Source organism: Orcinus orca, chromosome 17 (genome assembly GCF_937001465.1).
Source record: "Orcinus orca chromosome 17, mOrcOrc1.1, whole genome shotgun sequence".
Classification (NCBI taxonomy): Eukaryota; Metazoa; Chordata; class Mammalia; order Artiodactyla; family Delphinidae; genus Orcinus; species Orcinus orca.
In genome coordinates this window covers 79,755,577-79,771,617 of record NC_064575.1, presented here as the reverse complement: position 1 = coordinate 79,771,617, position 16,041 = coordinate 79,755,577, and the positions used below count along the sequence as shown (strand labels likewise).

General features: G+C 48.7%; 1 protein-coding gene and 2 long non-coding RNA genes across 3 annotated transcripts in view; all 3 read right to left on the bottom strand.

The window, feature by feature from the left end:
• The window catches only part of LOC117199646 (uncharacterized), a 50,063-nt gene extending 35,878 nt beyond the window's left edge, over nt 1–14,185 (bottom strand). Inside the window, exon 1 of the long non-coding RNA XR_004480923.2 lies at nt 13,971–14,185. This is a non-coding gene — a long non-coding RNA (uncharacterized LOC117199646). The remainder of the gene's footprint in view (nt 1–13,970) is intronic.
• On the bottom strand, nt 440–8,265 carry LOC125961661 (uncharacterized). The gene is made up of 2 exons (XR_007472637.1): nt 7,971–8,265; nt 440–519 (listed from the first exon to the last, which is right to left on the bottom strand). It is a non-coding gene; the product is annotated as an uncharacterized LOC125961661 (long non-coding RNA).
• Nucleotides 738–5,617, bottom strand: LOC125961660 (uncharacterized). Its single transcript, XM_049700472.1, has 2 exons — nt 5,050–5,617; nt 738–4,442 (listed from the first exon to the last, which is right to left on the bottom strand). Exons 1-2 carry the CDS (start codon nt 5,060–5,062, stop codon nt 3,229–3,231), a joined length of 1,227 nt encoding a protein of 408 aa, XP_049556429.1. The 5' UTR covers nt 5,063–5,617; the 3' UTR covers nt 738–3,228.
• Nucleotides 14,186–16,041: the final 1,856 nt, after the last annotated feature.

Below are 16,041 nucleotides of genomic sequence, written 5' to 3'. Positions count from 1 at the left end.
TTCCACATGTTCTGCCCTCCGTGGGACAAAGAATGTTGCCTGCCTTATCAGTAAACGAAGGATGTTGCGTGAATAAAGCCCTCAGCCACTGCAGCTAAGGGTGCACCCCGTGGGGAATTCGGGGCGGAGAAAAGCAGGATACTGGCCCTCGCTAGTCAAGATGCACAGCAAAGGGATGATTTCAGTAAGCTCAGACTTATGTGTCTTCCCATATACAGAAAAGCGCTCAAATCATTCATCTGAGATGTCTGGTTTTGTAATTAGCAGTAATCTTTTGATGTTCAACTACATTTTTTTTTCAGCAAAAACTCCTAGATATCCTGGTTCCTCCCTTACCTCTTCGGAACAGTCCGTCAGAACCACCTGAGAGGCTGCTGTTAGACCTGCGCGGTCTCCTAGGAGTTTCGACTCGCCCAGGAAACAACAAGAGTCGGAAGTCGATGCAAAACGCAAGAGGTTTATTGAAGGCCGGTGCACCGGGGTTCCTTGGTCCTCACGCAGGAGGTCGAAGAAGGAACCCTTTTGGGCGCGAATATGTCAGTTTTATAGGTTCCCACTTCCCCGTATGTAAATTATAGATTTGGTTGTGTTCTCCTGCTGATTGGTCCCGGCTTAGGCTCGGACTAGAGAGGGAACTTGTCCCCAGCTGCCTGATTGGTCTTTGACAGACACCTTTTTTACATTTTGTTATCTCCCTCCTTCTCGGAAGGGGGCCGGACATCCTGGAAATTCACCCATTGTCTAAGAAGCCCCTATTGTCTGGAGAGTTCTTAATCATTAGCTGGAACAATGTCCCTCGAGTCCCACATTCCCCCCTTTTTCTTGTGACTATTGATTCCAATCATGGAATCTCAACCTTCTGTTCGTAAACTTTGGTACTGTTGTCTTAACATTAGAACTTGTACAGTACTGATACGTTCTCTAATAAATGCTATCAAGCGATTTAGAACACATGGTCCAAAAGTTAAAATCAACAATAAAACAATAAGAGGTCCCAACAGAGTAGAGATTAAGGTGGTAAACCAGGGGGATTTATCAAACCATGATTGAAACCATCCTTTTTCGTTTTCTCTCTCCCTTTGCCTTTTATCTAAGCGTTCCCCGAGTTTATCCATGGTTTTGGTAATGGTTCCTGAATGATCAATATAAAAGCAACATTCTTCTTTTAGAGCGGCGCATAATCCCCCTTCTTTAAGAAACAGCAAATCTAGGCCTCTTCTATTCTGCAACACCATTTCTGAAAGTGAGGTGAGTGATTCCTTTAGTTGAGTTATGGAACTTTCTAATGCTCGAAGGTCGATGTCTACAGCCTGTCTTAAACTTGCATAATACTGGGGTTGTTGTATGACGGCTGTGGTTCCTGTTCCTATCCCGGCAGATATTCTTAGTCCTAGAAGGACAGCCAATGTGAGGATTACAGGTTCTCTCTTCCTTCTTGTTTTTCCCTCGTATTCATCTAAGAAGGACGAATCTGAATGATAGATAAGTCTAGGAACTAATTGCACTAGCACACAAAAATCAGCTGAATTGTTGAGAACCTCTAGAGAGACACAAGGGGTTAGCCCCGTGTTACATGCCCACCATCCATCTTGGGGAGGTACAAGATATCCCGAGCCTGAAGGGAGGCTGAAATCATGACAAAGGTGTCGATGGGACTGGGGAGGTGTTCCTATACAAGTACCATTTCCAGAAACCGAAGACAGAGTTAATTTACTGTTCCCTTTCTGTTTCCATTGACAATGGTCCGGGGAGCTGACATTAATATAATTAGAACTATATCCTATAGCATCATAATAAGGGGGAGGGGCAGCATAACAGAGCCAACATGATTTTGTAGCCTCCGGGTTTGTAGCATTAAGGACCTTAAAGGCTGCCTGCACCAAAGAAAGCATCCTATCCTGAGGAGTCCCAGGCTTAACTGTGGGTTCTTTGGATCCAGAGGTTTCATTAGTCTCATTCTTTGTTGACGTAGTTGAAGGGGCCGGGGGAAGCAAAGGGGGGCCAAGTACGGGATTTGGGCCTATTGATATAGGAGCAGGAGTCTCAATGTTTAGCTTAAGAGTCATTAATATTCCCAAATCATATCCATTCTTGTAAAATCTAATGCCCCATGAGTGGCCATTTACCCATTTTTTATCTCTTTTTCCGGGATTACTAAAGGAAATTTTAAGGGGATGACACCATCCTGAACATTTACTCCGGTGTCCGGTATCCTCATTATGAGAATAATTAGCCGTTACAGTAATAAAATCCCAAGTTGAGGTGGGTTTCCAATTAGTATCCCCGGTAGTTTCACATCCCCAGCTTTTGCAATAAAAGTTTTCAGTTCCACCACATTTATAATTCAGAGATCGAGGGCGGTGGAACCCGGATCATACGTAGAAAGTGAGGATACCAAGCATCATTCTTTTGCCTGCATTTTTGCAACCCGGCCCAAACTAATCAGTTTCCGAAACTTTGGAAGGGGCAGTGTTCATATCATGAGAATCTTCTGTATCCTAATAAGGTGTTCCTATAGCCAATTTACAAACATCAGGAAAAAAGATCTGGCCACCAGGTCCAGGGGGGTGCAGTATGACTAATGGACCAGGTTACATCTCCAGTCTGAGAAATTACCTGCCAAGTTAAACGTTGGGGGAGGTGAGGGTTAAAATCACTTACAGTCAGTAAAGGCAGTAAAACCAAAATTATAAGTCTTAGGTTCGTAGAAGCTTGAGTTTGAGCGGGTTGTCGGTTCTTTGGGCCCGCCATCCTGATGATGCCGTCGCTGGTGCAGCCTTCACATGTGAAGCATGGATCCAGGCAGCGATGCCGTCCACTTTTATGGCCGTTGGGGTGGTGAGGAGGACGGTGTATGGTCCTTTCCATCGAGGTTCCAACGTCTGGGTTCGATGCCGACGGACGTATACGGAGTCTCCGACTTGGAAAGGATGAGTTTCTCCCGGTGTTCCCGGTTGGTAGGCCTCGGCGAGTTGGGACCATATTTTTTTCTGGACCAATTGGAGTCCTAGTAGCCTAGCATATAAGTCAGTGTTATTTTGACAATCAGGTTTTATTTCTTTTCCTAAAGTGAGGAGGGGAGGTGGGGCACCATATAATATTTCAAAAGGAGTAAGATGGTATCGGGAAGGTGTATTTCTAACCCGGAATAGGGCCAAAGGAAGGAGCACCGTCCAATCGGTACCGCCAGTCTCCAAGGACAATTTGGTTAGGGTCTCTTTTAGAGTCCTATTCATTCTTTTTTACCTGACCTGAACTTTGGGGTCTATAGGCACAATGTAATTTCCAATCAGTCCCCAAATATCTGGCCACATCCTGACTTACCTGGGCGACGAAGGCTGGACCATTATCAGACCCTATTACCTTTGGTGCTCCAAATCGAGGAAAAACTTCTTCTAAAATCTTCTTGGCTACTACAGCAGCTGTTTCTTTCTTTGTTGGGAAAGCCTCTATCCATCCTGAAAAAGTGTCTACAAAAACTAAAAGGTATTTATTACCGTACCTTCCAGGACGCACTTCGGTAAAGTCCACCTCCCAGTAAGTTCCTGGGCGGTCCCCCCTGAGTCTCTTTCCAGTTTCAAGTTTCCCTTTGTGAGCATTTACCTGTTGACATGGGACGCATTCCTGCACAATTTGTTCAGCTAATTTTGTCATTTCAGGGGTTTCGTACCCGGCTTTTTGTAACAAGGCTACCATCTTTTTAGTCCCCAAATGTGTCCATCTGTGCATCTGTTGTAACATGGATTCTGCTTGCTGAGGGGACAAAGTTCCTTTTGTTGTGGCCGGGATGATTTCTTCATCGCGGCCTGGTTTTTCAGGAACTTTATCTGACAGTCCTAAAATGACTTCTCCCGATGCTATTTCTCGGGCCACTTGGTCAGCCATATTATTTCCCCTAATTATTGGGGTATTTCCTTTTTGATGTCCAGGGCAGTGGATGATACTGACTTTAGTAGGAAGCATGAGTGCAGTCAACAAAGCCACGATTTCGTCTTTGTTTTTAATTTCTTTGCCACCTGAAGTTAGTAGCCCTCTCTGTTGGTAAATGGCACCGTGGATATGAGCGGTAGCAAACGCATATCTACTGTCTGTGTAGATGTTTACTTTTTTATTCTCTGCCATCTCTAATGCCCTCGTCAGGGCAATTAATTCAGCTCGTTGGGCTGAGGTCCCTTGTGGTAGCGCCGCTGCCCATATGACTTGTTTTCCGTCTACCACGGCTGCCCCAGTTCGACGCTTACCTTCCTCCAGGAAACTGCTCCCATCCGTGAACCAGGTGAAATCAGCATCAGGGAGGGGCAGGTCCATCAGATCTGGCCTACTGCCGTGTGCTGCGGCCAGTATTTCCTGACAATCATGTATGATGGTGGAGCCTTCCAAGTCAGGATCAGGTAGCAAGGTGGCTGGATTGAGTCCTGTGGCTGGAGCAAACTTGATGCGATCTGAGTTTAGCAACAGGGTTTGGTAATGGGTCATCCTGGCATTAGTTAGCCACCTATCCGGTGGTTGATGGACTACATTTTCCAGGGCATGAGGAGCTGTTATCGTTAGATTTTGTCCTAAAGTTAGTTTGTCAGCATCTTTGACTAGAACGGCCACTGCAGCGATTATCTTTAAACAGGTGGGCTATCCTGATGCCACAGGGTCCAATTTTTTTGACAAATAAGCAACTGGGCGATTCCAGGGACCCAATTTCTGAGTCAATACTCCTTTTGCAATGCCCTTATTTTTGGCCACATATAAATGAAAAGGTTTGGTTACATCTGGCAGTCCTAGGGCTGGAGCTGAAAGTAAAGCTCGTTTGATTTGGTCAAAAGCCCGTTGTTCCTTATCGCCCCAAACGAAAGGAGTGCTGTTTTTGGTTAGGGGGTACAATGGGGCTGCCAGCTCAGCAAACCCTGGAATCCATAGTCTACAGAATCCGGCCGTCCCCCAAAATTCTCTAACCTGCCTGGCGTTTTTGGGAGCCGGAATTTGGGCCACTGTATCCTTTCTGCTCTCCGTGAGCCATCTTTGCCCCCCTTTTAATAGATACCCCAGGTAACTGACCTGTTGTTGGCATATTTGTGCTTTCTTGGCTGAGGCTCTATATCCCAGGGTTCCAAGTTCCGTTAACAGTTTTTCAGTACCCTTGATACAATCTTCTTGGGTCTCAGCAGCTAATGAAATATCATCAACGTATTGGAGTAATGTTACCTGGGGATTTGATTCTCTATATAATGCCAAATCCTGATGGAGGGCTTCATCAAAGATGGTCGGGGAGTTCTTAAATCCCTGAGGTAGCCGTGTCCATGTCAGCTGACCAGACATTCCCGATGTTGGATCTTTCCATTCGAAGGCAAAGTAGGGTTGGCTCAGGGGAGAGAGTCTTAAACAGAAAAAAGCATCTTTAAGGTCCAAAACAGTATACCACGTATGTTGAGGTGGAAGAGTGCTCAGGAGGTTGTAAGGGTTTGGAACTGTGGGGTGGAGGTCTGCCACCCGTTTGTTTACCTCTCGTAGATCCTGCACCGGCCGATAATCATTTGTTCCTGGTTTCTTTACCGGCAGGAGAGGGGTGTTCCATGCTGATTGACATCTTATTAAGATGCCCAAGTCTAGTAGCCTCTGCATATGGGGACGGATACCGTCTTTGGCTTCTCTACTTATGGGGTATTGACGGACCGTTATTGGGGTGGCAGTTGCCTTGAGTTCCACTAGCACCGGGGGCCGATTTTTGGCCATCCCCATACCGGCAGTTTCTGCCCAGGCTTGAGGGAACCGAGTTATCCAATCTGTAACATTAACTCGTGAGGATGAAGGCTGCTCGTATAATTTATATTCATCTTCTAATTTCATAGTCAATATTTGAAGTAACCTTCCTTTATTATCAGTTATGGTGGGACCTTCTGGCTGAAAGTGGATTTGAGCCCCTACTTTGGAGAGTAAATCTCTTCCCAGCAAAGGATAGGGGCATTCCGGAATAATCAAAAATGAATGGGTTACTCATCCAATCCCAAGATCTACTGTCCTTCGTGTGGTCCATGAATAGTTTATTCCCAGTGGCTCCTTGTACCCATGACCTTTTAGCTGAGATAGGACCTTTTGAGTGGAGAAGGACGGAGTGCTGGGCTCCGGTATCCACCAAAAATTGAACAGGTTCCCCCTCCACTTTAAGAGTTACCCGGGGCTCGGGGAGAGGGTTCGAGCCCTGACTTCCCTAGTCTTCTTCTTCCAATGTTAAGATTTTGTTTCTGGTTGGCCTTCCTCCATTCTTTTTTTAGGGCATTCTCTCGCCCAATGTCCTTTTTCTTTACAGTAGGCACATTGGTCCTTGTCTAATGGCCGCCTTCTGTCTGCCGTTCGCCCTTTCTGCCTATTCCTATCCCCTATATTTCTTCCTCCAACCACAGTGGCCAGTATCTTACTTAAATTCCTCTCCTGTCTCTTATCCCGTCTTATTTCACGGGCTTCCTGCTCTTTCTGCTTTCTTTTTTCCTTCTCTTCCTCTGTTTCTCTTTTGTTATATACTTTATCTGCCTCTTTTACTAACTCCTGAAGCGAAAATCCCTGCAAGCCATCTAGCCTCTGTAATTTCTTCTTAATATCAGGGGCCGCTTGATCTATGAAAGCCATTGCTATAGTAGCCCTATGTTCCTCCGAAGTTGGATCATAAGGGGTAAAGCGTCTAAAGGCTTCCATTAAACGTTCTAGGAACACAGTTGGAGATTCCTGGGGCCCCTGAGTGACTTCCCTTACCTTAGGCAAATTAGTGGGCCGTCTGGCCGCTCCATGGAGACCCGCCACCAGAGCCTGGCGATACATTTTCAGGCGCTCCCTACCTTCCGGGGCATTGAAATCCCAGTTTGGCCTGACGAGTGGGAAACCAGCATCAATCTCGTTAGGCAGCTGGGTAGGTTGCCCATTGGCGCCTAATACATTTTTTTCTGGCTTCTAAAAGAACCCGTTGCCTCTCCTCAGTCGTTAGGAGAGTCTGGAGCAGCTGCTGACAATCATCCCATGTGGGCTTCGGTGGATCCGGGGCGTCGGGTAGCTTCTCCGTGTTGGGGTTTTTCTTTAAGGCTAATATCTCCGACGCTGCTGATGTATGCGCGGACGTACCTGTTGAGGAAACAAAGGGCCGGACCCACGGAGGTGGGGAGAGAATTAAATCTTCCCAGACCAAGACATATGGTACTTGGTCTGGGTGTCCGTGGGGATCTATATTAAATATCTTAGACTTCAGCAGCTTAATCTTGTCTAATAAAAAGGATCCTTCGGGGGGCCATCCTATCTGAAATGTTGGCCATTCAGAGGCACACAAAGTCTGCCACTTTCCTTTCTTTACCTCTACCGAAAAATTATGGGCTCTGGCCCGAACTTCGGTCCAATGGCTTAGGGTAAGGGAAAGAGGAGTCGTCATAGTTTGTCCCATTGTCGTCCGTCAGAGAAGAAGAATAGACCACAATACAGAAACAGTTAAAACTCCACGAAACACATATACGCATGGGCCACCGCGAGCTCGCTTCAAAACCGAAACCTCTTCAGATGGCAGTTATCACCAAGGGAACTGCCGAAACCGAGTGAAGGGGAGACAGAGTTTGCCTCTCCTTCCAGATGAGCCACCAGGGCGTCCCCTAGGGCTCATGGACGCCGGCTATTAGCACGTCTGCCTAGCCAGAGGTCCGATACAGATTCCATAATAAGCCGATTCTTACGGCTTTCCTCCGATAATGGCCCACAAAGAACAAGGGACAAACAGACAATCAAGCTCGAGCTTACCTGGTACCTCCAACTCCCGATGTTCTTGTGGTCCGGGGCGAGTGGAATCCCGGACGAGCCCCCAAATGTTAGACCTGCGCGGTCTCCTAGGAGTTTCGACTCGCCCAGGAAACAACAAGAGTCGGAAGTCGATGCAAAACGCAAGAGGTTTATTGAAGGCCGGTGCACCGGGGTTCCTTGGTCCTCACGCAGGAGGTCGAAGAAGGAACCCTTTTGGGCGCGAATATGTCAGTTTTATAGGTTCCCACTTCCCCGTATGTAAATTATAGATTTGGTTGTGTTCTCCTGCTGATTGGTCCCGGCTTAGGCTCGGACCAGAGAGGGAACTTGTCCCCAGCTGCCTGATTGGTCTTTGACAGACACCTTTTTTACATTTTGTTATCTCCCTCCTTCTCGGAAGGGGGCCGGACATCCTGGAAATTCACCCATTGTCTAAGAAGCCCCTATTGTTTGGAGAGTTCTTAATCATTAGCTGGAACAATGTCCCTCGAGTCCCACACTGCCATCCCCGGCTATAGTCCTCGGTAAGTCTGCTGAATAAAACATAATTCTCAACGTTTAGGTTGTGACATTTTCTTTTAGTCAACATTTCTCACCCCACCCTTGCCTATCTCCAACATCCTCTGCTCCCAGGCAGCCACTTTGCAGCCTGGCACCTGCCTTATTGCACTGATAATATCACCGTCTCGTGTCCACTGAGCACCTACTGTGTGCCAGGCCGTCTATATCCATGCTTTCCAGACACACAACCATTCCTGGAAAGCAGCTCCATTGGACAAATGAGCTAATTGCACACGGGGAGGTAAAGTGGCTGCCCAAGGTCACACGGAGGGGAAGTTTCCAAGTCAGAACTGGAAGGCAATGGGACATCAATCAAGCCTCAGACCGCCCGTTAAAGAGTCCAGGGCCTGCAAACATGAATTGTCCATGAGGCCTGGAGACATCTGTCCTGGACCACCAGCTCCTTACTCTGCCACCTCTGTACTCTGCCCTGCCAGCTGGGGCTTCCACCAGCTGCTGAGTCATGGTGTTGAGGCTCCTCTGTGGGTCTGTCATTCTAAAGAGACCCAGGTCTCATGCGGCAGGTGGAGTAGGAAAGATTTGAAGAGTTCTCTCTAAAACACATCAGTGTTTTCCACCCTCTGTGACTGTACTCACTTGGCCCTCTGTATGTGTGTGTGTGTGTGTGTGTGTGTGTGTGTGTGTGTCCCTCTCACACTCCAGTTCCCTCCAACCTCTGTTCAGACATGGCCCCTGCTGGCCCTTTTCTTGACTGTGTGTCCGTCCCCCTTACCAGCCATGAGTTTGCTGGACATGGGAATGGCTTATTCATCTCTATACCTCCAGGGCCTAGGACTCACTGCTACCCGGCACATAGTAATGGCTCAGGGCACTGAATTATCTCAATTTGATGTAACTTGAAGCGGAAAGGAATGTGGAAAAAAACCCTGGATTCTAGGTTAATGAAAACCTCAAATTCCATGAGCTCCTTCATAGATAGCAGCTATTCCTGCACAGGAGAGGGAGAGAGAGGAAGGGAGAGAGGAAAAGCGAGAGAAGGAGACAGAGATGCTGAGGAAAAAGATGAAGGGAGAGAAAGAAAGGAGGTGAGGGAGAGAAGGGGCAGGAGGAGGAAGTGGTAGAGGAGTGGAAATGGACAGAATCAGGGATCTAGGGAAAGAGGAGAGACCATCTCTCCTTTCAATGAGCAAAACTTCCCTGCTTTACTCTGATTGCACCATCCTGAGCCAGCCCCTGAGGTCAGTGGGGCCTCAGTGAATTGATTGACTTAGGCCTGGGGTACTAAACCAATCAGGATCAACCTTGCAGGGATGGGGGCCAAGTGGTCCCACTGCTGAGAGAAGCTCGGGGTGGAGGTGGATGGAGAAAGCCACGCCCCTCTCCGCAGCTTCACAGGGGCCAGCACAAACCGCTTGAGGACCACACCTGCCAGGTGCCCACTTTTGTAAGTAAAAGGTCTTGGAACACAGGCACGCGCCTTCGTTTATGTGGTCTGTGGCTGCTTGTGCTTGACAAGGTCAGAGTTGAGTGTGGCCCCCAGAGCAAAAGATATTTACAGTGAAAGATTGCCCACCCCCTGCTCTGAGAACCCCAAACACCATAAGCTCTGGTTTCAGGAACCACTCTAGACTCTTCCTTTGGGCATCTTTGTTATTCAAGTCTTACTTCAGTCCCTGAGCTGATCAGGATCCTTCCTACAAAGGAACCTTTCTGTCTTAATTAAGCAAATTGCGGGGACTTCACTGCAGGGGGGTGCGCCAGGGAACTCAGATACTAAACACCGCGTGGCACGGCCAAAAGAATATAAAATAAAAAGCAAATTGGGATCTGTTTATATTACAATCCAAATGACTTCCAAGTAGCGGCTCTGCCCCCGCCCCGCCCCACTCCCAGATGCACTCCTAGGTGTACTTCACAGCATCTTTTCAGAAGAGGCTCCACTGTTTCCAAGCATGAGACTCCACACGAGGGAGAGGAAAACAGCCCCTTTGAGACCTGTCTTAAGGCACTGGTTCCCGCGGGAAAACTCTGCACAAAGAGTCTCATGTCAATACCCCTTTGGCCAAATATTTCACAATGGACTCAGCCCTGAATCGGTGAGGTCCAGCCTGGGAGAAGCTCAGAACTAACTGGAATTCCAGACACTCCCCAAACGTCCCCTTTCTTATGTGTCCTAACACCAACTTCTCCCCCGCTGCAGAGTCAGAAATGACACTTGGCTGCCGGCACTTTGCACTTGACATTTTCCTGGAATATTTTATCACCACACAGACTCAGCTTAAGTAGTTATGACTTCCCAGGAATTCCACCCACCTCACAGATACGTGCTAATTACCCGGGCCCTGTGCCCCATGCCCATGCCCCTGGCACACTGCAAGTGGGGCCTGGAGGCTGCCCAGACTGCTGGGAGGCCCCGCGCTGTGCAGTGTGAGGCCCTGGCCTGGGGGCAGGACTCCTCAGACAGAGCTCCTGGGAACTCCAGCTGGTGCGTTGAACACAACGCTGCAGAGCGGAGCGTCAGGCCACAGCGGGCTCTGCACTCCTTAACTTAGGGCGGGGAGGGAGCAGGGAGGCACTACTGCAGATGCTGGACAAGACAGGGGAAGGTCAGCAGTTACAGAACAGTCTGGCGAGAACTAAGCTGGGGGCTGTGCAGGATGCCAGGAGGGCACACACCCCAGGTAACCATGGTTGCTAGCGTTTATATAACGCCAGTGCTTTACACGTGGCCGCTATTGTTCTAAGAGCTCCACGTGTACCAGCTAATAGAGTCACGAAGGTGGGTTTTATTTGGCCAGAAGGGTGTTGACACGAGGCTCTCTGTACACAGCTTTGCGAGGTCACACACCAAAAATGACAGAGCTGGTTGTCCATAAATGGCAATGAATGACCATGCTCTCCCCGCCTTCTGTACCCGAGGAGGTCCTGGGAGTTTTCACATAAACCATCGCATGCAATTTTCATGACAACCCATAAGGCAGGTGGAGGGCTCCTCACTTGAGGAGGACATCAGGGCTCAGAGGTTATGAAGCGATTCTGTGGTCACACAGCCAATAGCCAAGCAAAGATTCACACCTGACATATTCGGGACCACGGCCCTGGCTCGATGAGACACGGTTCCTCCATTCAAGAGGTGAGCAAATTAGCTGAAAAAGCGTCACGGATGGATTAAAGGAGAGTAAGACTGCAAGAGATTCAGCCTTCGGATTCCAGGAGCTTAGAATGGAATTCAGAGTTCACCTGTCCCCATCTGTGACCCCACGTGGAAAACGAGCACGCAACATCTCAGCCAGGTTCGCACCCAGCCGCTAGGATTCTCTGCACACACAGGAAGCAGGGGCCCCAGCTCACAGAGAGGCCTCCCCCAGCTCGGTTGGGCTGGGCCTCTCCCCAGCGGGGAGAGCGTGAGGGATGAGGGTTGCAAGACGGGGTTGGAAAGTGAGAGGCTGCCAGATCAGCGGGCCGGTGAGCCAGTTCTTCTCAGGGAACTGACATCTGCTTCCCATAACTCGCCTAGACCATTCCTTCTCGCATAGGTCTTTAAGAGTATGAAGAAAGAGATCTCAGGTCTCCTAAGTATTTTGTTTTTAATGAACATCCTGACGAGCACCGCATCCTCAAGACAACCTTCATCTCACGTCACTGTTAAAGGACAGTGTCTAGGGCTTCCCTGGTGGCACAGTGGTTGAGAGTCCGCCTGCCGATGCAGGGGACGCGGGTTCGCGCCCTGGTCCAGGAAGATCCCACATGCAGCGGAGCGGCCGGGCCCGTGAGCCATGGCCACTGAGCCTGCGCGTCTGGAGCCTATGCTCCGCAACGGGAGAGGCCACAACAGTGAGAGGCCCGCGTACCGCAAAAAAAAAAAAAAACCAGACAGTGTCTAGAAGCAACAAACCAACCCCTAAGCTTTTGTGACCAGAGCAGATTGAAAGACATTGTTAAAAGAATAAATAAATGAGTGAATGAATATATGAATGAATGAGAGAGTGAAAAAGTGCATAAGTGTGTGTGCTAAGTCCCAAAGCCCTGAGGGGAAAAATTCCTTCTTACAGCTACGTATAAGAAAGATGGAGAAAGAATGCTAAAATCGTCAGTCCCGTGGTACTAGGGAAGTTTCCTAGGAGCAAAGATTTATTCAGATACATTTTTCATATCTGGCCCTTTAAGAAAATCCATGTTCTACCTCGGCATGAGGCCAGGCCTGCTGCTTCAACTGGACCAAATACTCATGATCAGACACTTTCTGCATGGCAGGCAGACTCGGGGAACAGGATGGAGAACAAGACAGGCATGGCTTTGCTCTCATGAGGCTTATAATCTGGTGGATTGGAAGTCTGGTGGGACATGTCCCTTCACTCAACATGTACTAATTAACATCCTCTATTAGGCAGACACTGGGAGCACAGAGAAGAAAGATATAGTCCCTCCTTTCATTAAAGTGTATAGAGGCAGAGAAGTAAGCAGATGAGCTTAACAGAGTGCTTAGAAAAGGAAATTGCAGGATGCCATGGGAACCCAAAGGAGGGAGCTTGGAAGGAGAGGGTCAGAGGAGGTTTGAAATGTATTTGCAAGGACTTCAAAGGAATTACAATGTCTCGAGGTGAACAATGTGTTCAAAGGCAAAGTTTCAAAGGAATCACAGTATCCATTCATCCATCCATCCACCATCCACCCAAACATCCCGGCAGCCAATGTGTATTCAGCTCCCCACCTGCCCAGTTGCCCCAGCCAGGAACCCTCCTCCATCCTTCACCCCTAGACACTCTGCCACTTGCCTGCTTGGCTCTGTGGACACTGCCACGGCCGCAGAGGGCACTACCCTGACACTGCAACACCTCCTGAGTGTTCTTTCTGTGGCCCATCTTGCTCCGTGTCACCTCACCGTCCTCCGCGCTGCTGCCGCCGTTTGCTGCAGAAAGGCTCACTTGAGTGTGTCATTCCCCTTTCTGAATGCTCCCATAGCTCCCCAGTGCCCCTGGGGGAAATGACTCACCGGACCCGCTGATCCGGCAGCTTCTCACTTTCCGACCCCGTCATCCCTCACGCTCTCCCCGCTCCCCCCTGCGCCTGTCTCCGGCTCCCACGTGTGCCCTGGGCTCTCTCCTGCCTCAGACTGGCTTTTCCCTCTGCCAGAATCAGATCCACCTCCCCCTCCGCCCGACCTGGCTGATGATCAGGACGTGTTTCCAGAAAACCACCGCCCCCAGCACGGGTTCTCTGTGCCTCCGTAGCCCCTGGGAAGCTGCCATTGGAACACCTCTCTTCCTGGATCACAAAGCTCCTTCCACTCACGTGTCTTCCCCACGAGAAGGTGGGCACGGCCCTGGCAAGGATCCCATGTGCCTAGGTTCCTTATTGACTCCCTGCCCCCTGGAGAGACATGATAGCTATTCCGTGCTATGGTTTCCCCTTCTTTATTTAATTCCAATTTCAATTCTTTAAATTGTGGGAAAGTGTATATAAGGTAAAAGTTAGCATTTTAACCACTTTTAAAAGTGTACAACTCGGTGGCGTTAAGTACATTCACACTGTACCGCCATCACCACCATCCATCTCAGAACTTTTCATCCTCCCAAACTGAAACGGTCCCCATTAAACACTAACTCCCCGCTTCCCCACCCCTCACGCCCCCGCCGCAGGCAAGCACCCTTCCTTCCACACGATACATTTTAAAACCAATATTATACCTGAAGGCTTAGAAGAACTCAGTCTCACTTTCTTCCGGCCACAACCCTTTTTCTGTTCTTCTGCACGTTTGCATGAATGGTCCTTGCATCTAATACTTTACCTATTTACTTATTTTGGTACTCTAGAGTTCACCAAGAGGATTGACATGGCTTCTCATTTGGCTCTCAAACAGCTTCAGAGAGGTAGAGATTATTTCTCCTGTTTAGCAGAACTCACAGATTAGGAGACACACCTCAGGTCCTAACATAAGTAAATATTATCTGCCACGTAGATTGACTTAAAGCCTTTTACTGCCACGGAGAAGTGGATCTCTTTGCAGGTGCGTGTTCTCTAATTATAACCATAAAAAAGGAAGCAACCAAAGCTGTCTGATTTTCATCTACAAAGCAGAGAAATACGGGTGGGAGGATGGCCTCCTGGCTCACTGATGGCACGGTTAGAATACAAGCATTTAGGGTTTTTTGCATAATTGTCTTTCTGCGAAAAGGGCTCAGAGGGATTTTCCAGAAATTAGCAATTTGCCAGCCAACAACATGGCTCGATCTATTGCTGAGTCAGTGTCCTGTGGCGAGGGGTGGGGGGCGCTCTCTGCATCTCACAGACAAGCATAAAATCCGGAGGAAACTGAGGACTCACCTCCTGGAGCATAAGAAAGGTATCTGTAGGTAAACAGGATGGGAAATGCTGTCCTCAACCTAGTGATACCAATTTCTTCCCTACAGAATATTGCATAACCTTTCGTGGAATAATGATAAAAGAAAATGTGCAAAATTTACTGGGTACTTATATGGGGGGTCCTGGGAAAAGGGCTCTGTATATTTTATTCTCTTTTAATCCTTGTTCAACCCTGTCATCCTTATTTTACCAGCAAGGGAACTGATGTCTAACAGGATTGAGACATTACCCTGAGTCCCACAGCCATTAAGTAACAGGGTTTTGAGCCAACCTTGAGATCCTCATCTCTCTACTTCACCCCGAAGTTGCGTGTCCTTCTCTCCAAGAGGGAGATGGAGGGCTTCCCTGGTGGCGCAGTGGTTGCGAGTCCACCTGCCGATGCAGGGGACACGGGTTCGTGCCCCGGTCCGGGAGGATCCCACATGCTGTGGAGCGGCTGGGCCTGTGAGCCATGGCCGCTGAGCCTGCGGGTCCTGAGCCTGTGCTCCGCAATGGGAGAGGCCACAGCAGTGAGAGGCCCGCGTACCGCAAAGAAAATAAAAATAAAAGAGAGGGAGATGGAGTGGGCATTTGGTCTGTGCAACAGATGACGTGGGACCAGCCATGTCCTCTTGGTCCCCCTGGAGTTACCTGGGCCTCAGTGGATAGTTTCTGTGTGCCCCACTGGCTTCTGATCTCAAGCAACTTCTCTCTCCTCACTTGAAAGAATAACCCTTCAACAGCAGTGTTAAATATCTCAGATTCCTCATCTTGGCAGGACAATCCCATGGAATGTTCTACTAGGTCTCTCAAGGGATCCCAGGAGCATGGAGTCCCACTTCCCCACGTGGGCAGCTCTGTCCTTAATGCACTGTCTGATAGCTTTCCTGTTACCCTTCTCTCCCTTCTCCAACCCTCATCGTGCTTCTTGGGATCAGTTCCTGATTAATCCACTTGTTGCCCAAACCATTTCTCAGAGTACGCTTTGTGGGGAACCCAAACTAAAACAGATCATGTTTCAATAATGATGTAATAGGGCTGGAGTTTTGCAGAAAACCCTTTGGGAAACACTTATCAGCTTCCACACCTTCTTCTTTAGAGTTAAGGAAACTGTTTTGCAGAGAGAAGAAATTCAGAGCGATGACTTAGCAGCCGCACCTTGGCAATATCCCAAGCCTGCTTCTCTCCATCTAGGGCCCTTTAGATCACCCTACACAGCCAACCCCTGCCTTCTGCCTGGCAAGACATGGCGATGTGCTTCTTGTCCTCACTAGACGCCCACCGCCCACCTTATCCATCAGGAATTTGGGGGTCTGGGGAGAATAGTACGCCTGAGTTCACAGACTGTGGCTTATGGGACCCAGGGAGGAGTAAAGATAAGCAAAAAGGGGAGTGTGTTTTGTGAATTAGAATAAA